A 26,893-nucleotide genomic window follows, 5' to 3' on the forward strand; every position below is an offset into this window, starting at 1 on the left:
ATAGTCGATGCAGATTCATTCCCATTTTGTCATAAACTGCGCTATTTTCGTTATTTTTTACACTAATCATTACCACTCTCCACATTTCACTGTGACTTGTCAATAATCCAATTATTATTTCATTTTATTTAATGCTTTGATCTACAGCTACTTTGAATTTTACAGTTTAGGATTTTATTTCACCGAGGAGGTTTGGGTGAAAAAGCCCGTTGAAGTACGATAATCTTTTCTAGGGACTTGAACTCCAAACTTTCAGAGCGTGGGTGTGTGCTCTGTCACCATACTGTCCACGAACCCATTATCCAACAGTTGCGCCCACGTAATTTAAGAATTTTTGTCTTACCTTCCAAATACTGGAAACAGCAGAGTTTGGTTGCAGCCACATCATCAATGTCCTACAACAGAAAGCAGATAAAGAAATAACTTTAAAACATATGGGTGAAAACTCAAAATAAAAATTGAATACAAAGATAAAATGCATTACATTTAAATATGGTTTAACTGGTATTTTTAATGAAACATTGTTATCAATTTCTTAAACTCAAATTAGTGTATATAAAAGTGAAGAAATGCGTTATAGTTATTTATAGTGTTTTTATAAAGAGACTAGTTTTAATAACACAAATCTAATTAGCAAATAGCACTGCCTGTCGATTCCTTTTTAAGCTTTATACATTTAACAGTATTTAGGAAAACAATTTTTTAAAATATACTATTAAGCTGATTTTTGAAGTTTTACTTTTGGAAACTTTTTTTATATCAAGGTAAATTAGGTAAGATTAAATGGTCACTGGATTTATTTACCTTGTCACCCGGAGACCGTTTTAACAGCTACTGCCATCCATTTTCAGGCAAGGCGAGCATCATTTAGATTCTCTTTATTGCACTGGGCAAGCAGGCTTGTTTACACACTGAAAAAGTCTTGCTTAACCAAAGGGAAAAAAATGTAAGAACAGAAACAGCAACAAAACTACAAAGATCTGCTACTGGAGTCTTCATTTACATAACTGTTTTACCTTCAGTGAATACAGTTCTATTTTTTTTCCCAATTGTTATGCTACGGTATTTCATCTTCAGACACACACATACAGGCACAATACATTAAAAACAAATGTTCCATCTATTTTAATCTGGCTTTATGTTAAATCCCTAATGAGTCTCCAATGATAGAGACTAAAGATGGAGACATTTGTATTTATACCATTTACACCAACTTGCTAATTAATTACACTGTACTAATGAGATATTACTTGTCTGCCTTATTATATGCAAATACTAATACTGAAATCAGAAGCATCACCACAAGTGTGGCAATTAAAATTAATGTTATTTTGTCATATTGTTTGCAAGTGAAAAGTTTAAGTAAAGGTCATGTATAGACTATATTAGACTTAACCATGTGAATAAAATTCAATTAAAATAATAATAACAAAATGACATATCGCTTTTCCCAGATTGGGTAGGATTATTTACTATTGTTATTTCTAAACAAAACAACCCTTAATGCATGTACCTTTTTTCCCTATGGAGATACTGCCATGAGTACTAGGAAGATTTTAAGGTTAAACAAATTTTACTGAAGAAAAATGATGGAATTTAATCAGTCTAATAAAAACGTTAGTTTAAATTATTGAAATTTTTAACAAGGATATGTGCAATTAGTGGCTGACACAAGGGTGTTTTTTTTCAAAAAGTTTATTTGTTATCAACCAAGACGAAAATATTAATTAAAGGGCTTACACAAGCTATATTAATAATATAAATAGACACTGCCTCTAGAACACCTACTACCAGGTAAGAATCCTTTATTTATTTTCTGCTTCCATTTCCTTAGTGAAGGAGTAGAAGTCTTCCGTTTTAAATTATTTAGTAAAAATGATGATGCTTTTTCAGCATTAAGAACCTGTGTCCAGAACTAATGGAGTCAGCATGAACATATTTGTAACATTATGCAAAGTGTTCAGTGATTTTTAGTGGTAGGGGGTCAGCATCAGAAACAAATGTTAGTTGTTATTAAAGACACACATAACAATCATTAAAAGGGAAAACTACTGTGACTGAATACAGGATCAGGCAACTCAACACAAGCCAAAATAATCTTAAATGGAAATAAAATCCACAATGATTACACAACGTGCTTCTATAAGCCCTTTAACACTAAAGAACTCTCAGTTACAAAAAAGGAAGATTACAGCAATATTTGCATCATGATTTTCTGGCTTTGATTGGTAAAGGTAGATTTACATAGGACATAAGTTACAGTATACCAATGACTCTTCGGAAACAGGACCTATATCACCCCAGCCCTCTATAGAAATAAACTACTAAACTAAACAAATGACATTTTAAAGAAATAAGAACCTCTATTGAGCATAACGGCTTCATTCATGTTGAATACAAGTTTATAAATATGGATAGTTTACCTATTTTACAAGCTGGAGTATTTCCAGAAGATGATGCCGTTACATATGTAATGTATTTATTTTATGTATATTGTCCAGTGGATTTTTTTAAACAAGTTTTACAAGTAAATCTCGGCCTTTTCACCATCTCCCTTCTTTTATCCACATTTTTTTTTTTTTAGATTTTGTTTTTTGTTGGTTTTATTCCAAAAGGAGGGGTTGTTCAATAGAAAATCCATTACTTGGAATGACAAGGGGACTTAGGGGGACGTGTTATTAGCAGTTCAGTATCTGGAGTACGGCTGCTCCCGGTACGCTCCCTTGGTCGTTCTTGCCGGTGGGGCTTTGTGTCGACTGTTGCTCCACTCCTCCTGGCCTGGTGGAAGAAGAATGGAGAGGCAGGAATAATCTATTGCTTTTCTCGTTGCTTTTGTCTTTGCACAGCATTGCATCAAGCGCCCGCGACAGGTTTGGGGTTTAACGCCGCAGTGCCAGGTTATACGTTTTTCCCTGGTTCCTGCAATAAACCAACAAACAAATTGTCGCCAGAGGTAATGCAAAATGTGACGTTAACCAGGCAGCGGCATTAGTCTTTCACCTGGGAAGAGGCATTTATTTAATTGAAACTGAACATCAAAGGATGCTCAAATAGAGTGTTTAGTGTCTCCTAGCAAAAGGTCACAATCACCATTAACCAAAATCAGCGCTCGCTGAAGCCCATCACTGTCAAGACACAAGTGTCCGCATTGATCGCTTCTTTTGTCTGATTTTCAGCCAGCTGAGGCTCATCCCTGGAGCAAGAACTTGGAACTGGGTGTTAGAGGAGAAGCATATCTTTTATTGTTTCTGGACAGGCCTTCTGTTAGTCGGTAACCAATAGTTTTTAATTAAACCTGTCATCCTTTCACTTTGTGTCACTGTGAAGAATGGACTGAACAAGGTAACCTTATGTCTGAAAGTGGGACTGCACATCAGCTCCATTCATTGCACTGTAGGGCTCCTTTAAGCTGTCAAATGGATTTTTGAAATTTCCTAAAATGCGTGTACGTTGAGATCGTTTTGAGGTCAAGGACGATTTCTGGTGGGAATGTTACACAAAATATTCAGCAGAAAGGACTGACATGCTGAGCGCCCAGTAGAGAAAATAGTCCTTAATATGGAAATGAATGGGCATCTGATAGACCTGAAGTATTTGCTTTCAGCGGAAAAGACATCTGATCCCAGAAAAGGAACTGTGAGCTAACATCAATGTTAGGACTTAACAGCTTCTAATTTGTCAAGTTTCCGTCTTTATTTTTAAACCCGACATTTGCTTTAATGACAAATCAGCGTAGAGGAGAAATAAGAGAAATGAATTTCTTTCACTAACAATGACATTTGACATCTATTTTGACTTAGCCGAACCCGTTCTTTGAAATGAACATTTTCACATGCGGCAGTTTAGAAACACCCAAGACATGATGAGCTCAAGAGACTGTAACAGGATTTAATTGGATGTCATTCTCTGTTTAAGACCACATGATTGAACAAACTCCTCGACTCTCGTACATGTCAACATTTTCAAAGAAATGTTTAAAAAATGTATAAAAACTCATAAACCTTCCCTTTACTTTTGGCAAGTTCATTAACTACATTTCTTAGTTTATTTGTAGATAAGAATTGCTAAATGCATCAACTAGCAAGCTGCACTTTTACAGCATTAGAGATCAGACATGTTGTCCTGCTTTTTTGAGAGCGCCATAATAAGCATTAACAGCAGTGCTATTGGTGTGCAAACATACCCACACCATACAAAGAGGCTTCACGCTTTGAAATGACGCATGTAAGGTAAAGGCTCCTGAGAAAATGAACAATGCTGGCTACAAAGGACTGGTCTGACAGATGAACAAAGACCAACCTTACAGCAGTAAAGGTAGATTAAAACAGTGCTCCAAGGTCTGTATTGACAATCTCATCTTCTGACTGGTAGAGCTCCTGAACTGTTCAGATAAAACAAAGGTGTGCTATACAACGCAACAAAGCAATGGGCTCAACTCCCTGACTTTCTAAGAATAAGTTTGTTTGAAAATATCAAAATATTTAGAAGAAAAATTAGAATGATAAGGCCCAGGGTCTGTGATGATGTGTCAATATAAACTCAACTGAATTAATGAACTGAAAATCCACATTAAACACGAAATGAATGTCATCAATGTATTTATAAGCCACAGAACTATTTCGTAAGCCAGTCCATTGAACTCACCATATGAATCATAGGAGTCGTCGCTTATTCCGTGTCCATATTCATAATAGTCCTCTGAGCTGTGAGAAAATGGAAAAATGACGACAGTTATTTATTTCAGAAATACTGATAAAAAAATTCTGAACATATTAGAAATACAAAAAATAAATAAATGCAGACCAGTACAAGCCTCAGTATCAACAGTATCAGCATCTTCAGCATTCTAATCAACATTTTAAGGGCAAAAACACAGAGAACTGGTAGATGGGGGGATTTTTGCTCCAGTAACAAGCCACATCAGGCTGAATCCCTAGTACATGAAGTGCATGTATTACAAATGCATCCTGTAAGGATGTAAAACATGATATTGTAATTATGCGTTGCGTTGTGATAGCACGAGAGTTGCTTCATATACTGGTTACGATTGCACACGCACTGACGCAAAACGAATCAGTACCAGCCAGCGATAAATAATAAGTAAATGACTGCCGCAGAATGTCAGCAACCGATATCGCAAAGCCAGCCACAAGACCGCAAATGATGTGACATGTATGATCCTTCATGATACCAGCTATAGAGAACCCGTCTGTGCGGCTGCTTTCACTGCACAAATGTAGAGCACCATCATAAATAAAGCATCTCCATGCTTTTCTGCCACACTCTCCCTGCGCAAGTTATGCTTCCTCTTTGGGCCTTAATACCACATCACTGTCTTACTGTATCACATATGGAGATAGGAGTGATCATCAAAAATAAAAGAGGGCAGCCAGCATTTTCAGTTCGGGTCCCTGGTGGCTCGCAGACAAAACAATCCAGCTCCGGTGACATTCAGCATCGCCCGTGTCATTCGGCCCACAGTGGTAATTTATTGTACGGCTGTCATCAATCCTGGAAGACCTATTGCACCTGAGTCCACATCCTGCACCTGTCAGTCTCCCCTGCACGAGGAGCATGTTTCCCCTTCTCTGGGTTTCAAAGCCCAGCAGACAACGTCAGAGGGACACAAGTGCTGGTGATCTGACTCTAAGGCTACTATACCTTACGGACGATACCTTTGAATGAAGGCATAAGAGGGTAAAGGATACAAATGTAGAAAATATACCTTCAAAAAACTAAACGTGAAAATTTATTTCAATCTGGTAAGTGGGGTGTCTGCCAGAATTTTGTGCAGAAACATCTAAAAGACGCGCCCAACTCGATAAAAAAATGATAGAACATGTTTGGATGATGGAATCCCAACTGTATACAGTCAGTTGGAATAAAAGGAATGGGACAGCGCTCTCAAACTTTGTGAACTGATAAACATTTAATTTGCAAAAACGTATTAAAAATTAAAGAAAATTTGAAAATTTAATTTGCACAAAACACAGATGTGCTTTTTTATTTTCTGTATTTCACTCATTCACATATATGCATACTGTAGATACACGTATTGACTGCCCGTCCTAGTTCGGGGCCTATTCCTGAATCACTGGATGCAAGGCTGGGGGTAAATCCTGGACAGGGTGCCAGTCCATAGCAAGATATCCACAATTATTAACACTTTTTCAATTATTGTCCCTACTGTTTTTTTTTTTTTTTTGTTAAATCGACATACACATACATTGCTTTTTATGGACACCATTTACATTTATTCATTTAGCAGACATTTTTTCCTAAAATGACTTCCGGTGAACACTATGTAGTGTTATCAGACCACATCTTATTCGCCAAGATGACTTACACTGCTAGATACACTACTTACACTGGGTCATTCATCCATCCACCAGTCAAACACACTTTCTCTGTCACTCTCACACACACTATGTCACCATCCACAATTTAGTTACTGGCTTCAGCTGTTTGTCTAACAGCTGAGATATTATAACCTGTTACATGTATTGTATCTACACGTCTCTTTTCACCTAATGCACCTGCATCCTGATGAAGGCACTTAACCGAAATGCGATTTTTGTGCAAATTAAACTGCTAATTGGTTCACAAAGTTTGACAGCAATGTACCATTAATTTATTTTTTCCACCAGGTTTTATACATGCAATGTCTTTTTTATTATTAAACAACTAGCGTGATAAAATGTATTGTTTCAATTTAGGTTTATGACAAAAACTCGGCAGAACTACCTGTCCCTCCCGTCACCCCTTAAAGATACATATTCTGTTCCTTTGGCAGAGAAGGCGTCATTATCATTATTTGGAGAGACAAATTCACTATTGGCTTTCAGCAAAGGCATTTCTATTTCCACATCACACATGTTTCAAACCATTATGAGACATAAATAATCAGAAGCAAATAGAAAATAAAGGAACCACAAGCATGAGAACTTATTGCGTACATATGGCCCCATCATATGTCTCCACCTGTCTGTCCAGCAATAATTCACTCTGAACAGATGTCTGCTAGGTGTTGGAAATATGTTCTATGTAATAACATACATTTACATTTTAAAAAAATAACTTAGGATGTTGTTAAAAGGTGTTTTGGATAATATATTTAATCCTTATTAATTATCACATGCTCATTTGTGCATTTTCTGCTCCAGAGCTGAAACATTCAGAAAGAAACATGTCATGCAGGAAAGACCCGGACGCCAGCAGACGGCAGATGACGCCGCGTAGACCGAGACCTTAGAGAAGGGAGAAATGGACACGGCCCAGGTGGAGGGGAGAGGGATCCTATGTGCTAAACCACTAATTTCAATTGTGACACTTTGTCAATATCCCTGCGCAGCCCCTCACCCCATGCCTGCTTCTACCCAATTACCCTTGTCAGTAACTGCTTGGGAACACTTTGAAGGGCGAGAATCTGGGTGCAACGGCCTGCAAAAATGCACCTCAGTCAAGCCTGTGGTTCTGGCCATAAGAACTCAAGCTAAGTGAAAAATTAATTGTCACCGATCGACAAAAAGGTGTGGATTTAGATGCTAGATGAATTAAGGGTACAGGGTGCGTGTTCCCTATTTAGTGCTAAAATACTTTAGTTCACGGATCTATTTTTAAAACAGGGAACATCTTGCCCATTCGGTTCTCCTAAGAGCTAATGATGATGCAACGAGACCATTATGATGGATAATTACAGTGCTTGATGCAGAGGAAGGAATCGCTCTTACCTTTTGAAACCAACACAGCTTTATAAGATGTTTAAAAGAGTACAGGGCTAATATTACAATATCCCTACAAATTATATAGAAAAAAAATAAATAGTACCGTTTTCTATCCATATATTTGAAAGATACTCTGTTGATTTACCAGTCACTCTCCTAGCGCCACTGTGGATGAACCGAACAACACCAGTGTTGTGCTCATGTTTAAGCATTCCATTAGATGGCTAGCGTGTTTTAATTCCCATTAGAAGTGTGGCTGTGTCATAATTGCAAAACTGCTCTGACTTTCTAAATAGGTCAAGCTTTGATTTGACATTCATTAGCAAGACACGTCCCGCTTCGGCGACTCCCCTGCCTCTCAGCTGGCAAAGACAAAGAGAATAATCATCCGCCTTAGCAGTCGGCCTGGACCTTGGAACACAAACACAACCGCTGTTAGATAACCTTGCCCCGCAATCGGGAATTCGATTTCGATCCGGCTTCCCGAGGAACGGCGGCTCTCCCAAGCATCTGTCATTGCCACGAATGGCTGGTTTTAAGTGCCCACGTTGTTGCCCCAGTGCTATTAACCAGATGGCAATGTTAAATCTGAATGATGTACTACACATCCCTCGGTGGATGTTGTTTTCTTATATTGCCATTACTCCTCAATTCCTCGGGAATAAATCCTCAGCACTGGAGAGCACATTAAGAAAGGTTGGAAAGACCCGAGGGCAAAATTTAGTACCAACCTCACAACTTTACCCCACATACAAAACACACATATTCTTTAAAACCTGTAATAATTTTTTCCATCATGCAAATACACAGTCAACAGAACAGTGATTTTTGTCTGTTGGGCTGCATAAGGTATAAAGAGGAAGGTTGCCCTCCACTAGTAACAATGGACCACTACATTTATTTAGCAGACACTTTTCTCCAAAGTGACTTCCAATGAACTCACACACACGTTATTCACCAAGGTGACTTACACTGCTTACACTGGGTCACTCATCCAGACATCAGTGGAACACACTCTCTCTGTCACTCACACACTATGGGTGAACCTAAGCAGCATGTCTTTGGACTGTGGGAGGAAACCAGAGCACCCAGAGGAAACCCCCACAGACACAGGGAGAAAATGGAAACTCCACACTAACTGAGCAGGGATTGAACCCTTGCCCTCTTGCACCAACCAGGAGCTATAAGACAGCAGTGCTACTCACTGTGCCACCATGTTGCCATAGGTGAAAATGCCCCCACTAAGTATCAGTGAATTCCCCACGATGCCATACAGAAGTAAATCAAGTTGGTGGTGACAGTTTTCCGCTCTTTACACGTGTTGCCTTGAAGACCACTCTTGCTGTTTCCAAAAAATAAGTTTTTCTTGGGGACAGCTGGTAGAGTAGTAGTTAGAGTTATCGCCTTAGGACCCAAAGGTTACAGGCTTGATCCCCACCTCCAGCTACAGTACCCTTGAGCAAGGAAAGTACTTACCCTAAATCACTCCAGTAAAATTACCCAGCTGTATGATCAGCAAATAATTGTAAGCTTGTAATAACTGTAACCTTAACACTGTCAGATGCTTTGGAGAAGCAAGTGTCAGCTAAATGAATAAATGTAAATATGAACTGGCTGATGTAATAAAATGCAGTCAATAGAGTATGTGAACTACACAGCATGTTAATATATTCCTGAGCTTTGTCTGCTCTTTAATCTATAATGTTTATTTTTTCCCTCGATACACGGTGGGGATTGTATGGATGATCATGCCTCATTATTCACAGTCATATTCCATAAAGAATGCAGTGTAAAAATATATTAGGTAAAACACAACTAATACAACCGTTACAACTGTTAAGTTTCCAATGTTTACATAGAGTGCTGAAGCACATTAATATATGTATGGTACATAAAGTTTGCTAACTACACGATAGTGCTGTCTATAAACCGCAGTGGCAATATGTTGCAAAAAAGTAAAAAAGAGTAAAAAAAAAAATACATTTTGCTGCTATGTAATTTCACAGCCAAGAAAGCACTATAACAGTGGAATTAGTGTACCTGTTTTATAGCGGCTGGATCTCCCAGAGTGTAAAGAAAGCGGGAAGACAAATTTGGACACCTTCTCAACATGAGATGAGCTTCACCCTCCAAAGTATTAAATTACTGCCACAGGCAGCAGCTCGGAGACTGCAGGCACCGAGTATCGTCACAGCACACAGGTGAGATCTTGTTTTCTTCTTTTAATATAACGCAAACACTTGGAGCTTACATTCTGACAGGCTGTTTCGAGTATTCTTTTTTTTGTTGAGAATTTTGTATGGTTGTGGTTAATATCTGTATGCTTGCTTTTGGGGAACACTGAACATTTCAGGTGAAGGAAACAATAATTAATAAAAAATAATAATTAAAAAAAATTGGATGAGTGTGTGTATGTGTATGTGTGTGTGTGTGTGTGGCTACCCTGCGATAGTCCCTCAGCCTTGTGCCTAGTGATTCTGGGATAGGCTCCGGACCTCCAAGACAATGATCCATACAAGCAGTTAAAGAAAATGAATGAATGAATGAATGAATGACCATTTTGCCTGATCATTGTTATTTCTGTGTGTTGCACCCTTTGTCTCTCAGCGTATTTGTACAGTTGTGTTTGCCCTTTCACTCCATGATCCGCAACTAGAAGCAACCACTCGCCCTGATGAGCATATGTCGGGTTTGAGATTCAGATGCAGAGCTGGTGGTAGAAGGTCGTGGATATCAGACTCCCTTGGTCAGAAAGTGTGTCAGATGGAAATAATAGTCGCGTGACTCCAGACTGTGATCCCCTGGATGGCCTTTCTGTGAGCCCAGAAATAGCAGGAATCATCAGCCTCTCCATTTGTCTTCCAAGCCTTACCCGCTTTCAGGACAAATATTATAACAGCCCTCAACATCTCAGAAACACATGTTTTACGTCCCAAAAGAGCTAACTGACTTCATTCTCATTTTCAATTGTCTAGATATTATTTTGAAGATACAACCAAAAGACGCACTCTACTCTAATGTCCTCTACCTAAGGAAGCCCTGTACATTCCTCGGTCTCGAGACAAACCTTGTGATTTTGCATCACAATGTTTAGAAGGTTTTAAGCAATGTCAGACTATCTTGTGATAATCATTCCAGTTTTCATATACTGTATGAGAATTTGTAGTCGTCCCTTTTAATTTCAACACTTGTCAGATTTCTGTAATTTTCTATAATGGATTAACTTCATTAAGGGTCTATTTTCAAGAAAAATGGTGTCTTTCCCCGCTCTGAATTTGCAGCTCACATCTGAGCTGTCACCAGTGTTGATGCAGGTCATCTAACCAGCACTTACACATCTGCCGCTGTTCTCAAAACTCAGACACACGCATGGGCTGAGGGATGCTGAAATGGCATTTAAATATTAAGAAAAAAAATAAGGGCGAAAAAAAAAATGGATGCTTGTATTATCCCATAATGTGTTCGCTCCCATGCTGCTGATATGTTCTTTGACAGCTGTACACATTTATTTCACCCTAAATGCAGTAATGTGAAGCAGGACCCAGATGATGCGAACACGAAGAAACAAAGAGCCACACCCACAGGGCACAGGGTAATATCGGGCTCCAGAAATGGTAAATTGCTCAGCTTGTTAAGCCCCCAGCTCTGAGTCATGTCATGCACTCAACTCTGAGATTGGACGGCTTTATTGTCCTTGGGCCGTGTTGAGCACTTTTAGGATAGGGACGATATGTGCATCCAGCTTCACATTGCCCCGGGCCATAGAGGGATATTTTGACCTGCTGGTAAAATTTTGCCTGGGTAAAAAGTGTGCTTCACCCTGTCCATCAGCAGATTAAATGGATGACCTCAACATGTTATCTCCATGATGATTACTAAACCCAATGAAATAATGTGTTAAATGGAACCCTTGTTGGGTCAATATAAGACAGACAATAAGGAATGGATTTTGAGTTACTTTGATGAAACACAACAGGTTATATTCTTAATCAGTGTACAAAAGATTAAAAAAAAAAAAGAAAATACAACAATGATCTGTGAAACCAGCTGTGAATGGCTGTGTAAAAAAATACAGGGAGATGACCTAGAGCACAATGGTAAAACACATAATGGTAATGGATCGGAACCACGAAAATGAGTCTGAAACAACTCAACATTTGCCCTGCCCCATGCTGACCCTGCAATGGATTTTACAGCATTTTTAGAGGTCAGAGTGGTGCTGTTCCAACGCAAAACATGGTACTCTAGTCCAGCAGGTAACAGTAGGTGGGTCAGTGGTTAAGGTCACAGACCCATAGTGCAGGAGCTGCCCCCTCATGTAGGGAACCCTTAATTAAGGTTCTTACCCTAAGTTCTTCCAATAAAATGAAAGGGTAAATTTGTATGGCAAGTTTGTTATAGGCGTTGTTACTAGAAAAAAATAATTTTATTGTGACATTTAAAGAAAACAGTTAAAAATAATCCCTCCCAGTGGACCGATGGTAATGATTTTTTCTTTCCACGTTAAGGTGCAGCACAGGGTATTTCTAGAAAATTCCATATAATCAATGTAATTCACTGAGCCATCTCTTGTACAAGCTCTACTGACTGCATGGCAAAGTAAACTTGGCTGGATTTTCCCCGCGTCACTTTTACCCTTGTGCGGTTGTCATACTCCGTAAGTCCAAGTGTGCACCGCAACTTGAATAAAGATTAAAAAAGAATTCAACTTCTCTGAAAGTCAAATATGGTAATAGAAAGTAAACACATAACGAGAAAGAGCAGTCTCTCAAGGCACGCCTGTAGAGCCTTTCCCCATTAGCAGCTGTGTCCCCACACCGAGATAACTGATCTGAAATCTTTTTGAGTCTACAAGGCCTCCGGGTGCCTCCAATGCACGATGGACCATGTTCTTCTTGCGCCTTCAAGCTGCTGCCGATTCTTCAAGATGCTGCTTTTAAGACACAGACATTCACTCTGGGCATGTGCTCCACCGGCCAGGCTTGTACATGTAACAGCCAGCAAGTCCGAGATGGATCCCTCTGCCCCCAGCGCCTGGAACCAGTCCTTTTAAATACACCCGTGCGCCAAGTTCCTGTCGCGGGCGAGAGGATCCCTCACAGATACCCCTCAACTGGGTTCTGACACTGGCACAAAAGAACACGTCAAGCGTCACTTACGAAAAAGCACGCAACGGGCTAATACATCCTTTTAATGCGTTCTTTTCAGCGCTTGCAGCTTCCGCTAATGCGTTTTTTTCTTTTTTTCCCCCGACATCTTAAGTGCAGTAACAGTCACAGCCCTTTTTGAAAGCAGCTGGACTGTTGAAAAAAGCTAGGCAATATAAAAGCAAGATTAATGAAAGGGAGAGACTCGGGCCCTCTTGCACCAAATCGCAGCCTTTGACCTTAGATGACACTGGTAGGACGATCGCCGCAAATCAATACTCATTTAGCTCCGCGGGGGGTCTTCAATTCCATCCCGAGTCGTGACACCGAAAATATTCAAGTACAGAACCTTTTGCTCCTTTCTGCAAAACGAGGCACCTCATGAGACGTATCTCATGCATAAGTTTGCAGCGCTGTGCTTGTAAGCAGAAAACATGCAGATTACGAGTGAATGGAAATCATTCATTGAACAAACAGCATGAAGAAAATCGTGGTAAAACGGGATATCCCAAAACACAGCATGGACACAGACATGCAACGTGCAGCCCAAATTGACAAAGAAATCAGAAGTACAGTGGATGAAACAACATACATCAAGGAACACAAGAGGCATCAAGTTATGAAACTGCTGAAAGACACCAACTAACTGGCTTTGAGTTACTGGGATGGCAGTGGAAATGACTTCAGTTTTACCTTCCTTCTATTTAATTTCTATTCAAACAATTGGCTAATAGGCAATGTGCATGTTCACATCACAAACTCCAACTGGTACCCCATGCTATTTTTCCCATTACAGCTTCAATTTGCATGATTCATAATACATCTTAATGATTTCAACGACTTCCTAATGATTTTCGCTACAAAAAGGCCATTGTTATTTGTACAATAGCTCTAATGTATTCCTTGCCTACATATACCACATGTATTATTGATAAGAGAGTCCTAAAGCCAACCTGACGATTAATGAAAGCAACATAAGGGCAGACGCAAACTGTTCTGCCCTTTCATTCTACAATGAGCTAAAAAAAAGTTTATAATTAAGATCAGTCAAATTAATTGCAGGGCTCTTTAACCTTCAGATGTACCCTTAAAACTAACCATACACACTTCTTGACAAGAATTCAACTGGTATCAACATTAAAATAAAATACACACACACACACACACATTTTCAGAACCGCTTGTCCCATACGGGGTCACGGGGAACCGGAGCCAACCCGGTAACACAGGGCATAAGGCTGGTGGGGGAGGGGACACACCCAGGACTGGACGCCAGTCCGTCACAAGGCACCCCAAGCGGGACTTGAACCCCAGACCCACTGGAAAGCAGGACTGTGGTCCAACCCACTGCGCCACCGCACCCCCATCTAAAATAAAATACAATGTCAGATTATCTTGTATGTTGAATATGACAAAAATGACAAAACACAAAGTCTCAGAGTTGACGTTCTAACATGAAAATATTAAGTATGGCTTACTTTTGTCCTTGATTATTGTAGTTGTTGTCATAGGAGTCATAGCCCTGGTCATCGTAAGCTGTCCCGTAGCCGTCGTCGTATTCCTAGGAGACACAGACCGGGGCTGTTACATATGTTGAAATATCAGGCAACTTTTAATACTTAAAAAACACAAAATTCATTTGCATCAAAATATTAAAGTAGAAAAACACACAAGGAAGATCTATTTAGTGAGATATTCAATAGTTTTTTTATATTATTACTGTTCATGTACTGGACTCATTGTATTTTTCTGTGAGACGTACGCCGCTTCGGAAAAAATGCTGCTAAATGAATAAATGTAAATGCAAATGTATTGACTGATGACAGCATGGTGGACATATCTGGCCTACACTTCCTATTAAAATCATGACCTCACAGATTGACACCGCCAATACCGTGACTGGGTTTTATTACAGATTCTGAACCGTTGCTGTGAACATCTGCCTGCTCTTCAGCTTAACCCCCCAGGTTGGACTTCAAAGGAAGCTGTTCTGCAACTGCCATAATTTGGCCTAAATGAGACCTACGTTCATCAACTTCATCATAACACATACCAACCCTTGAAACGCTGAGCATGTGCTTATCTCTTAATGTCAATGGCTGTGACTGGAATGAATAAAAGTAATGGCTTTCTCATTGAGGACTAAAAAATATAATGATTTTAAGGAAAACACTGTATTGCTTAGGCTTTTCAATCAAAAGTTTTTTTGACTGAAAACGAGGGTCAAGTGTGCAACAGCAAAAATTTAAAAAGATCGTAATTTCAAGAAAATCATTAACAGAACTTCTGCCAAATCGTTCAATATTCAGTATCAACGAAAGACCAAATGAGAAAACACAACAAGCTTAAAGTGACAGGAACAAAATTTTATTTGACAAAAACTACAGCTCAATTTCATGCCTCCGAAAGCCAAAATGCCAAAGAAATTAACATCACATAAGTGCCATCAGGCCAAAGTCAAGGTGGTTTTCAGGTAGAAGAGGAACATAGGAAACACAGAAAAACCACACAGATGGAGCTGGTGTTGAACCCAGATCCAAAACCACAGGAACCGTAAGACACCAGCATCACCGCTGTTCACCAAACCACTGCCAGCACAACTGGCCAAAAGTTTACCTATCATCTATCCTTTTAAAAAACATAACCAGCAAAAACATGTTTTACACATAGCAGCAGCCATACTTATGAACATGTAAGATACACTATGAGGCTTAAGCGAGGGGCAAAAAAAGAAATCCAGAAATTAATTCTGAAAAATACTGTAAAAGCATGTTGTACCTAATCCATGTTGCCAAATATTCCCTGAAACGTCAAAAAATCGAGCCAGGCCCAAGACCTGGAAAGCTCTGCTTCGGGGTAATATTAAAGGAATACGTCAATAACACAAACTGCTTCCCACTGATTAAAATTGCTGATTTATACACATATGTAGAAGTAAAATGATAATGCAGTCATAAACAAACATAATGCACAGATGTGGGAAGGGTGAAGGTCTGGTATTTACTGTAAGCCGCAATATGCCCCTTTAATATTCTGACTTTGTGTTCCACATAACTGCCCCTGCAGAGTGGTTTCTGAAAGCGTCCTAGGATATCAGAATTTATGAAGAGTGCTTTCCCGCCCGTATTAGAGCAATGAGTCGACTAATCCCTTAGTTATCCCACAGAATGGCCAGAGATGCTGCAGTACATTAGTGGGAGTAATGGGAGTCCAGGGCCCACGAGGCCCTCACGGCAGGCACTGGTTTGGAGCTCCGAGTCCATAAAAGAGCTCTCCTTGTAACGTCGCCCTCGCAGCCGCCTGTCCAAAGGGTCCTTTTTTGGGGGGGGGGGGGGGGGGGGGTGCACTGCCCACTTGGGTCAGGCCCACGGAGTCCTTCTGCTCGGTCACCCTTGAAACCCAACGTGATTCTGCACGCACCCTGCCCCTGGGGAACATGGTGCTCTTCATTAGCCACATGCCCGGATTCAGCACCATTTTTAAAAGCGAGATCCTACAAAAGCAGTTTTGTATTACATCTGCTCGATTTTCGGTTTTATTTGCCCAGAACTTTCAGAGTCAGAAATAACTTGAAGAAAGTTACTTTGAAGCAAACACAAATCGTGTCGACACATTTCATTCCTGGCAGCATCCCATTAAGTGACTAATCAAACTAATTTAAATGTAGAATGAAATTAATTGTAAGCAATGGACGGACTTAACCGGCAATTCGGACAATCTGAATTGTTAAGATTAACAAGCAAGAGAAACGTGTTGCTTGCGATCTGAGCCCAAGAATGGGTGGCGCTGCTCTCCGAGGGCACTGTGCACCCGCATGTCGGAACCACAGCAATGATGTCGCTGCGCTCTGAATGCGAATTGCTGAAACAACAAAGACTGATATTGTACAAATAAGAGGTGACATTACTTGGGTGTGAGAAACCTTTCATGCAGACAGAATTTTTACCGCCTTATAGAAGGAGCACGCTGGAGTTCTGGGTTATGCAACAATGGATTTTCATTTAAAAAAAAAAAAAAATGAATCTGTTTGAATGCATTTTACATTTTGCTCTCTTAGACCTGACAAGAGGGTCAGCGTTCTGAACCGCAATAACGTACACTGTGACTGACTTCGAAAGACTGCAAAGCTTCATGGATCAGCAGCTTCAAAAATCTATTTCTCATACTTGGGAGGTTTTTATGCAACAGACTCAGCTCGCTTTTTAACGGCTGCGAAGGCACGCCTCTAGTTCTTTATACCACACAGTTCTTTAAACCTGTTTGCATCAACAAGTGATGGGCACGAAATATTGCCCATATGGTGTCTCATGAAATATAATTAATTACTCATAATCTACCTGTTTACAGACATACATCTGAGAGTGATTCTTGACGTCATAAATGTACATTTATACTAAAAAAAAGAATTTAGCTATATGATTTCTGTACATCTGAAACTGATGACACGAAAATGACACATCTCTACCGTATTCATGTGTAACTGGGGGATTTTTCCTGCAAACAAAATTTTACAAAAAAAAACTGAAACTATCAAAAAAAACACTCTACTGCAAAGACACTGTAAGTTTACCGTGTTACCAGCATTTCGCTGTCTTTTAGCACTACTGAAACGTGGATCATGACAGTATTACCTTTCGGAAAATAAATCACTGCACTGTAGTAAATCTCAGCCTTCGAGGAAATGACAGGTATTTCTGATTCTATGAAATATTTATTTAGACGCAGCACACTGGTAAATCACAGTGTAATAAAGCATTTATTTCTCCTTATTCTGGTCCTGCGTGATTAATATCATGAAAGAGAAAGGAGTTCGAGGCAACATATCGGATGAGATTTGGATCCAATTACGATGCAACCAGATTAAAATACCCCGTCAATTACAGTATATAATCACATTTGGATTTTGTTTTTCTAAATTTAATCCTAACGATTTTCAGCAATCAGATATGGCTACACTTGATAATCCATTTCAGATACAACTGTGACTCAAACAGCTATTTAAGAACACAACATCAAGATTTATTGACTGACTATGTCTGCAGTAATAAATCTCCTGCATCCTCTTCTTTCTTCCTCAAAATAAACCAGAGTCGCATCAGCATCCCCAATCACCCACATCACAAGAAGGGAGAGACCGGCAAGCAGATTTGCTCGAAAGATGGGAAATTACAACTATTATCATGAGAAATCTGCATAGAACAACATTTTAACGAAGAAGGATTGAAACACATCCATCCATCAGTGACAACCGTGGAGCAGCTGACAGTGTAGTGGATAGAGCAGCTGCTTTTGGATCTGAAGGTCGACGGTTGGAATCTCTGCTACTGCTGTAGTACCCTAGATCAAGATACATGCCCTAAATTGCTCCAGTAAAAATTACCCAGTTGTTGAAATGGGGTAAACAGTTGTAACTAGCTTACAATTGTAAGCCATTTTAGAGGAGAGTGTCAGCTAAATGAATAAATGTAAATGTCTTGTGCAAAATCGCGGTGGTCCAGAGTGTACCCTGGAAGCATAGTCCGTGAGGCAGGGAACACCCTGGACAGGATGCCACTCCATCACAGTGAAGTCACACACACTAAGGGCAATTTGTAGTCCCCATTCCACCTAAAACACATCTTTGGACTGTAGGAGGGAACCCAAGTGAATATGGGGAGAACATGTAAACTCTACACAGGATTAACTGTATTCCAGCCAAACCCTGGAGCTGTGAGGCACCAAAAACAACCACTTCTTAAATATACACTGCATTGATGACACATGTTTATGGATCTTTGATCAAGAGGGAAGTGTGTGAAGAAATGTGCCATGACCAGTGTAGTTCTGATCATCTTCACCACTTCTGCTCCTCTGGCATCCCAACTGTACCGATGGCTTCAAAATCTTTCATCTTACCTTTATCTATGGGTATCAACAGCAAAAAAAAAAAAAAAAAAAGCAGACAGATGATAAGCGATAGATGGCACTGGCCATGCATGCATTTCTGCTCCATCCAGTCAGTGACACTCACAGCGACTGCCTTTAAAAAAATTTGCATCTATTTGTAAGCATCCTTAAATACACTTCCACGTATCTGAATGGACGGTTGAGAGAGCAGCTGGATGCTGCGGCGTGTCAGTCTGGAACCCAGCGCAGGCTGGGGGGGCAAAACCAATCGCATTCGAACACACAACCCAAGTCCATCCGCAACAGAAGGATTAAAATGCTTTTATCCCCGGGTGTCGCTGGGCGGGAGTCGAGAGCCGTCGTGACGTTTCAGTCACGATATAAGGACAGGAGTTAAAGAGTTTCCCTCGATTTATCATCTGCCAGACGGCGGCGTCGCCTCTGACACACAGGTGAGCCGTTTACAACAGTGACAGTGATGGGGAACAGCTGGTCCGGCAGGCATTAGCCGTGACCTCTCTTTTTCAAACCGCTGCCTTTGAATAAATCCATCAACTGGCGTTAGGTGTGGGTCGGCACAGTAATTTCCAGATGGCATGACCTTTTTCATCCGCTCGCACCGTGTCTGCTATGTATGTAGCAGTTATGCCAAAAAACCTGGGGCACCTGCTTTGATACCAAGCTAGATGCTGCCTCGGCGCAGATAAAACATATACGAGACACGGGAGCCAAACGTTTTACTTTTCTGTTGTGCCTCGTGGTGTCTGGTGTTTACTTGTGCACCAATTATTATTTGCAGCAATTATATTATCCGAAGCCATGGAGTGCAGAGCGGAAACAAAATACTGGAATAAACACTGAAACAGGCGATTTACCGAAACTGGGAGACTCGCTTTTACTGCTTCTACATCCATGCTCCTGTGTAAATGTGAGTTTACAGGAAAAAAAAAGAGAGACTATTTGACATTTTGCTGGAAGAAACTGGCTAATACATAAATAAATAAATAAATTAAAAAAGCCCACTTCATCAGCTGACACACTTCTGCACCCCAGTTTGGCTTTCCTGTTGACGCCGTTCCAGCCGCACGTCTCCTTTGTGTCTCAGCGGGACAGTTTTATGACTGATATAATTGTGCACCTGTGAGTTGCACGGAAGGCCCTTGTTTGCTGCCCAGTAAATAATTTATTTGCTGTAAAAAACCAGCTGCGGATCGGTAAAATAAGTCGAACACAAAAGCACTACCTGTACACTTCGCCTGTAGAATAGACGGGTGCAGAAATGAGTTTGCCTAAAATACAACCACGAGCGCAGAGCTCCGCCGGGGAGGACCAGGAGATTTCTAAGCCGAGCTTCCAAGGCCACCCTTGACAGATGCAGCCAACATCTGTAATGCTACACTGGTCAAGTCAAACTACTGAGCTGAGTAATGTGCTTAGCCTGACACGACAATGACGAGGATTAGAGCGGACGCTCGGGGACAGATATGGAAGCAACGTCTCCCGCCCCATTCGCAAGCGCTGCTGATGGGATGCGGGGAGCATCGCGGCGTCGGGCCGGAGAGCGGCTACGTGGCACTGGATCGTCAGAAATCCCCGCAGAAATCAGCGCCGCTTTTCTTCCCTGCATTCCAGATCCGCTTTGAACAGAGCCGATTACAATTATTACAAAAATAAGTGATTAGAAGTCAGCATAAATGCTCTTTAAAATACACAAAGTTAAATCCCTAGCAAGAATTAAAACAGAGGGATGAAAACAAGTCTAGCAATGACAAACTCTTGCCAGAAAAATCAGGTTGCTTTTCCGAGTCCCAGGAGGGTTCTACTACTGTACTCCTTTAGCCTTCAGTATGTGCTCCTGTATGGCTTGCATAAAAAAGGCCAGCGCACACTGGTAAAGAGTAAAAATGTAAGCTGTGAAAAGGGGGTAAAGAGTCTTCTAAGAAGCTTCTATACAGCAAATAATCATTATACAGTATGATTTGCAATGCTTATGAAATGGGATTAAAAGGTCTGCCAAATGAGTAAAAAAAAATGAGAAATACTGAAGCCAGATGCTGTTTAAAGCTACTCACATATTCTCCATACGTGTCCTGGATGATGGAAGGAGGAGGCCGGTACCCGGCTGGTGGCGGTGCCCCTCTTGCCCTCTGGGTGGGCACCCCTCTGCCCCTGGTGGTGGGCACGCGGCTCAGCGGGGCTCCCCTTGGGGCAGCGCCACGGGGGACAGCAGCCTGCGGAGGGGGCACACCTCCGCGACTCCTAAACCACAGGCACAGACATTTAGCCAGTAGTAACCAACTTTGCTTAAAAACATACCATCAGAATAAATGATACAAAAACAATATGTCTTTGGAGAGTGAGAGGAAACGAGAGCACCTGGAGGAAACCCACCGAAAGACAGGGAAAACACGCAAACTCCACACAGACTTAGTCAGATTCGAGCCCATGACACTACACCACTTTTTCTGTATTCTTCATTGTAATCTTTAAATGAAACTCATCAATATCAGAAAGATTCTCTATAACAATAAGAAAGAGAGCGCCTGGGGAAAAAAAAAAAAAAGACTCAAACTGTGTACATCGGACTGGAAGGAAGCGGAAGGACCCTGTTTGTCTGTCAGTTCTGTAATATGAAGTGGACTCCAAATACAAAAGGAAGAAGCAGACTTTTGGAAGATGACTTTTTGAAAGAGTAATTATTGCAACAGCTCAATAAGTGGAAGGTACAGTACATGTACATAAAGTGTTATTTTCCCCAGCTCTCTATTCCCATCTGCTCAGGATCACTTGTATTTAACTATTTTAGAATAAGGCACACTTGTGGCATAGGACAGATACACCTTAAGAAAAAATAAACAAATAAATAATTTGCCACAGCTTTGTACTGCAGTCTGTTTAAGCCCATGTGCATTTATTTAACACTTTTAGAATGAAACAAACTTTTGGGGACAGAATAATTAAACCTTCAACAAATATATATCTTCAGTAATGAAATATAAATGCCTAGTAATTTAAATAGTTAATTTTATGGCAGAAGACTCTACATTCCGCACAATCAAAACGACCATCTCAGAAGTTGTTAGGAAGACACCACAGCATTTATATCTCCAATCAGGGCACTAGTTACACTCCTTCTTATTCACTTTGACAACTTCTATCATTCCCCTTTCCCGCCTAAATTCTGTCATTATATTCATTTTCTTGACATTTCTGAATAACAAATATAAAATAATAAACTTTACTTAGGTCACCAAACTGAAGTAACCTTACCTGAATTAATGTACAGCAAGGTAAATTTACTCCAGCTGCCATACCCACTGTGTGCTTGAGACCAAACTGAGATTCATTAGCATAATTTATTAATTTCACTTTTATATACTAAATTAATAAGGTTAACCTTGTCCTTTCGTATTTAATTGGATATTTTTTTTTCCATTTCCAGTCAAAGACAACCATATGTGACATTAATATCGTGTGCAGTAATGAATCTTTTCAAAAACAACACAGTGGCACTCCTGATCCAGCGTGTCTAGAGCAATAATATTTGCCGTGAACCTCGGTGGCGTTTTTAAATATTTTTGTTAACACCGCGGAAAGCCGCGTTTCGTCACTAGCTCTTCCACCTTTTCCCACCGGCCAGTAGCTGCCTCATGAACTGGCGCTGAACACTAGCTGTCACACGTCCCCCAACCCAACGTGTCGCAGGGCAGCGGCACTGGTACCTGGGCGTTCCTCGTCCCCGCGCCGCCGGCTTTCCCCTCACGGCCGGCACCTTGGCATCCTCAGAGCCCCCATTCAGGTAGGTGAGCTCCTGCAGCTGCGCCTGTCTGATCTCATCATTGTAATCCTGCAGACGAGGCACCACACAGCACCCCTTTCAATTACACCATATTAAATTACCTCCTTTATCTCCAGGTTACAGCCTGGGAATATCTAATTAATGTACTTAGAGTGCTGTAACCACCTCTCCGAAGGCAGCCTGTCTCTCAGATTCCGTGCTGATAAGTTAAGAACTCTCTTTTTCTGTTTTTATTATATTCCAACCTGTTTCTTTCCGAGTGTAATATGCACTTACAAGCTGAGGAACGCTGCAAATAAGACGCGGTATTTGAAATGTAGCGACTGCTGTTCCGATGACATTCTCCGCGAATTAACGGAAATCTCCCGCAATGACCGAAAAGAATTAATCGTGATGGAAGAGAATCGGTCCAACGCGGCCGAAATAAACACAGTAATATCACAAACTGACTGCGATGGAGGTTCGTACAGATATGTGGAAACCGTGCTTATCGCTTTCAGCATAACATAAGACACGTGTATTACAGTGGACCTCCGGATGTATAACTGTGGTTAGAAGAGACTTTATGTTGCGCAGTGTAGTTCTGACAATTTTGCCCACAGAAAGCCAAATTTCACTCCCTGAGATTAAAAAGAAAAGAAAGTGGTTAGCCCCCCTTCACTCATACAGGGATGAGGAACTTCTTGATCTCCTCAAGAGCGTGGCCCATTCGGGCATAGGCCTCCGCAGGTGGGGCGAACACTTCAATGAGCACATGGAGGTCCTCATTCAGATGCTGGTACTTGGCTTCTCCACTCTTCCTCAACTCCTCCTCCTGAAACACATACAGTTTCTCTAATTTAGTCTTTTTTTCTGGTAGTGCGGTTCATTTCTCTTGTTTTGTATTCCTACGACACAGAAATGGAAGAGTGTCAATTAAAAGGCTCCTGCAATGCAAGGGAAAAAAAAAAGTTTTTCAATGCATTAGTCCTGAAAGGCTCTGGAATTGTTTAAAAAAAAAAGAAAAAAAAAAAAAACCACCTGTAAAAGTCTTCTAGTATTAAAATAACTGTTTTGTTCCACTTGATACCCAGCTTCCTAAATGGTAAATAATCTGAAATTACAGAAATATCCCTCTTGTCTCATTGACATGGTTCTCATTTCTCTGTGCTAAAAGGTGATATCATGGTCACTAATTGAACTTCACAGATCTTCTCCTTTGTCAGACAGTACTAATGAGTTCTGTCTAGCTATTAGTGTCATCTCTCCTGCTCGTACCACTATGTTTACCACGCAGCCACGACACACAGCCTTGGTACAGTGCAGTTTGACTTAATGGAAGGAGCCGATCCTGGAAGCAGGGTGGACTGAATAGCAGTTCATCGCGGGGAAATCTCACACACACAAACACACACATCCACACCCACACCCTAGACAGTTTAAAGTCGCTAATTCACCTAAAAGACGTGTCTTTGGACTGTTTGTTCGAACCCACATCCAAACCTAGAGCCCAGCAGCTTTAAGGAGTCCTTCCTACCGCACCATCCAAGGAAAATTCAACTTTTTATTATCCATCTAAGATCGCAGGCCTGTACGTGTAAGCAAAGGACGTTTATTTCAAGGGAAGTTTTCGAGTTAAAACCCTTCAGAAGATTCAAATACATGATAAGCAACTAGAGGTGAACTCCACGCTGTGAGATATTAGTGTCTCGGAAGTGTTCTTGCCCACTTCCTTGGCTACGACCTGCCGATGAAACATGAGCTAACATGTCAGAAGCGTTCAGCGGCAGTCCATCCCCGGGCAGCTCGATTCTGAAGGGACCGCGGTGTCCCGTCGCAGCCAATAAGTGTCCTTCAGTCTCACGAGTATGCTAATGGGATGGTGAAAGGCATGCTGGGCACGGTGGGGACGGTGCTGGTGGCTCCGTAGGGTCCCTCGCCTCCGACAGAGAGCCGGGCCCTTTGTGTATTGCAGATAACAGACATCAATAATCCGGAGGCTCCACGCTCAGCCTCTGGAGCCAATGGCAAAAGATTAGAGGTGTCTGCTCTGTTTATCTATTGGCACAATCTTCCCCTTTTTTTTGAACAGCAAATCTGATTATCAGTGCAATTCTGTCTCGAAAAAGAAACACGAAGCCCTAAATAAATGGGAGTGCCGAGCCAAAAGCAGCAAGCTGTAAGAAATGGGCTCCACATGAGTGAATATATCTCCACTCTACTTCTACATGGCAGTAGATAACTGTTGAAATCATCACGTCCATTGTGGTAATTTCCATCACAGAGACTAATAATTCTGGTCAGCACAGTCAGTAAAATTACATGGCCACTGACCAATTTTAGGAATAAATTTTATTGGAATATATTTCATATTAAATACAACTGATGATGTTTGCCATTATGGCTCTTGAAAATGTAAAAATTGCCACTCACAGTAGTCAACAATGGTCTTTACCCAATAATGTACTAACAATGACATCAGGAGAGGTATACACTGTTTATTAGGTTGATTCAGTCCATATTAATGACAGTCAAAGTGTACAACCTGTATAAATATATAAACTTGCAATCCACCCACTCATTACTTCTGAAATTTACATTGCACTTATGCTAGGGGAATTCTTATGCAAATGAGTAAATACTTAAGGTGTAAATCATTTTGCAAAACAATTAAAATATATCTACTATCTAAACAGCACAGGTACATTTGCATTTCATTTTTAAGTTCTCTGAAAATTGCTACTGACAGCTGCAGTACACATTAACATTCCGGTATTACTCATTTAATCTTAATTACTGAGTAATGAATAAATAATTCTCAAATAATAAAATGGAAATATATGATAATTCCATAGAGCAACCGATGTAACTAACACATTTTAATAACAATTTTATTAAAATCCAATGCACTTTTTTGTATTTCCCTGTCTAAATATGAACAACCCTGGTAGGCAAATCAGTGCAAAAACCAAGTTTTTCAGTGTATTATCAGTTCTTTGCTTTGTACTTCCAATCAAGTATTTCCACTGTTTCAAAGCTGCTCTGCACATTTAGCCCACGGTACCTGGCATCAAGTTCCATCTACTTTATTAAGACTTGCAAAAATCTGTCGTCTCTTTTCTTATAGCTATTGTTTTTAATAGGCTAATGTTATGTGTGTCCAATTACGAAAGATTCAGTGCAGTGTAGAGGATATATGGACATCATTAATGGACATTTTAATACAGACTGAATATATTCTTTGCTGCTACTGTAGTTTAATATGCTCACTGTACTAAAATTTAGAAAATTACATGCAAATGGAAAATACTGTTCCCTCTACCCATAAAAACTCATAAATTCATCCAGTCACATTTCCACTGCAAGAGGTGTCCTGCTGAGTGCCTAGTGTTAGCGATGTGCAGGTCATCCCTGTCCAGCACTGCAGAGGTGTCTGGATCTTGCTGTTCTTTCTTCCATTGTGATCCAAGATTGGGACACAAGGAGCTGTTGCATCCTGCCGTCAAGCCTTGTAAATAATATATTTGTGTTTTTTTTTCCTGTGTTATTCAAGCTGAAATCATCAAACTGCACCTACTCAGTCATGGGTAAATCACACCTTCTTGATGAGAGGCATGTATTGTATTTGTTTTGCCTACACTTAAGTCAGAAATACAAAAGCAATTAAAATAAATCACTCGGTCATGCCGTTTTGGTTATATGAACGCATATGCGGACTACCCTTTTCTGACTCGGGAAGTAGGTTAGGCGAACCTATTTCTCTGACGGGCCATCTTCCACCAGATGTTCAACCATATGCCATCAAAAGCTATTGATTCTGACCATCAAAGGGGAAGGACACGAAGTATGATTTGGAGAATCACTGAGCCCACAAATCACTCATGACAGAGCAAATTGAGAGGTAATCAGAACCCAACAGTTCAGTCTGGCATGGACACCTTTTACCTGGTGGGGACCCACCTCGGGCGTGATGGCGACAACAACACGCATATTAATAGGATGTCCTTACCTTTTCTTTGTCTCTCATGGATCCTTTTCCAAGGATTGACATCTTTGTGAGCGTGTCTTCCTGTAGCCTCTTCAATGAGTTACCTCGGGGCCCAAGCAGTTTGCCAACAAAGTTAAACTAAAAAAATGAAGAAGAAAAAAAAAAGCACATAAAGAATTAGAAAGATAGAGTCCAATTACCAGAGCTGTGCTATAAAATCCAGAATTTTTATATATTGTATGGTATTGATCTGGAATCTGGAAGTGACATAGTGCTTGTTTAATATTTTCAGCAAGAAAGACAATAAATAAAAAGGTCTGAAATAACAACAGGGAGGCACTTAGGAATAACAGTTACCTTGTGCTACACA

General features: G+C 40.5%; 1 protein-coding gene across 2 annotated transcripts in view; it reads right to left on the bottom strand.

Moving 5' to 3' along the window:
• Positions 1–375: 375 nt before the first annotated feature.
• khdrbs3 (KH domain containing, RNA binding, signal transduction associated 3) overlaps positions 376–26,893 on the bottom strand; it is a 72,977-nt gene continuing 46,459 nt past the window's right edge. Inside the window, exons 3-10 of one of the 2 annotated variants that reach the window (XM_018731860.2) lie at positions 26,545–26,661; positions 23,224–23,370; positions 22,480–22,604; positions 20,830–21,016; positions 14,350–14,432; positions 4,645–4,703; positions 2,645–2,778; positions 376–395 (exon numbers count right to left, since the gene is read on the bottom strand). In XM_018731860.2, coding sequence (XP_018587376.1) covers positions 2,687–2,778; positions 4,645–4,703; positions 14,350–14,432; positions 20,830–21,016; positions 22,480–22,604; positions 23,224–23,370; positions 26,545–26,661 — 810 coding nt within the window. In that variant the 3' untranslated portion in view covers positions 376–395; positions 2,645–2,686. Of the gene's footprint in view, positions 396–2,355; positions 2,779–4,644; positions 4,704–14,349; positions 14,433–20,829; positions 21,017–22,479; positions 22,605–23,223; positions 23,371–26,544; positions 26,662–26,893 lie in introns of those variants that run through there. The other variant, XM_018731859.2, reaches the window with a different exon arrangement.

This window comes from Scleropages formosus, chromosome 23 (assembly GCF_900964775.1).
Source record: "Scleropages formosus chromosome 23, fSclFor1.1, whole genome shotgun sequence".
Taxonomy (NCBI): domain Eukaryota; kingdom Metazoa; phylum Chordata; class Actinopteri; order Osteoglossiformes; family Osteoglossidae; genus Scleropages; species Scleropages formosus.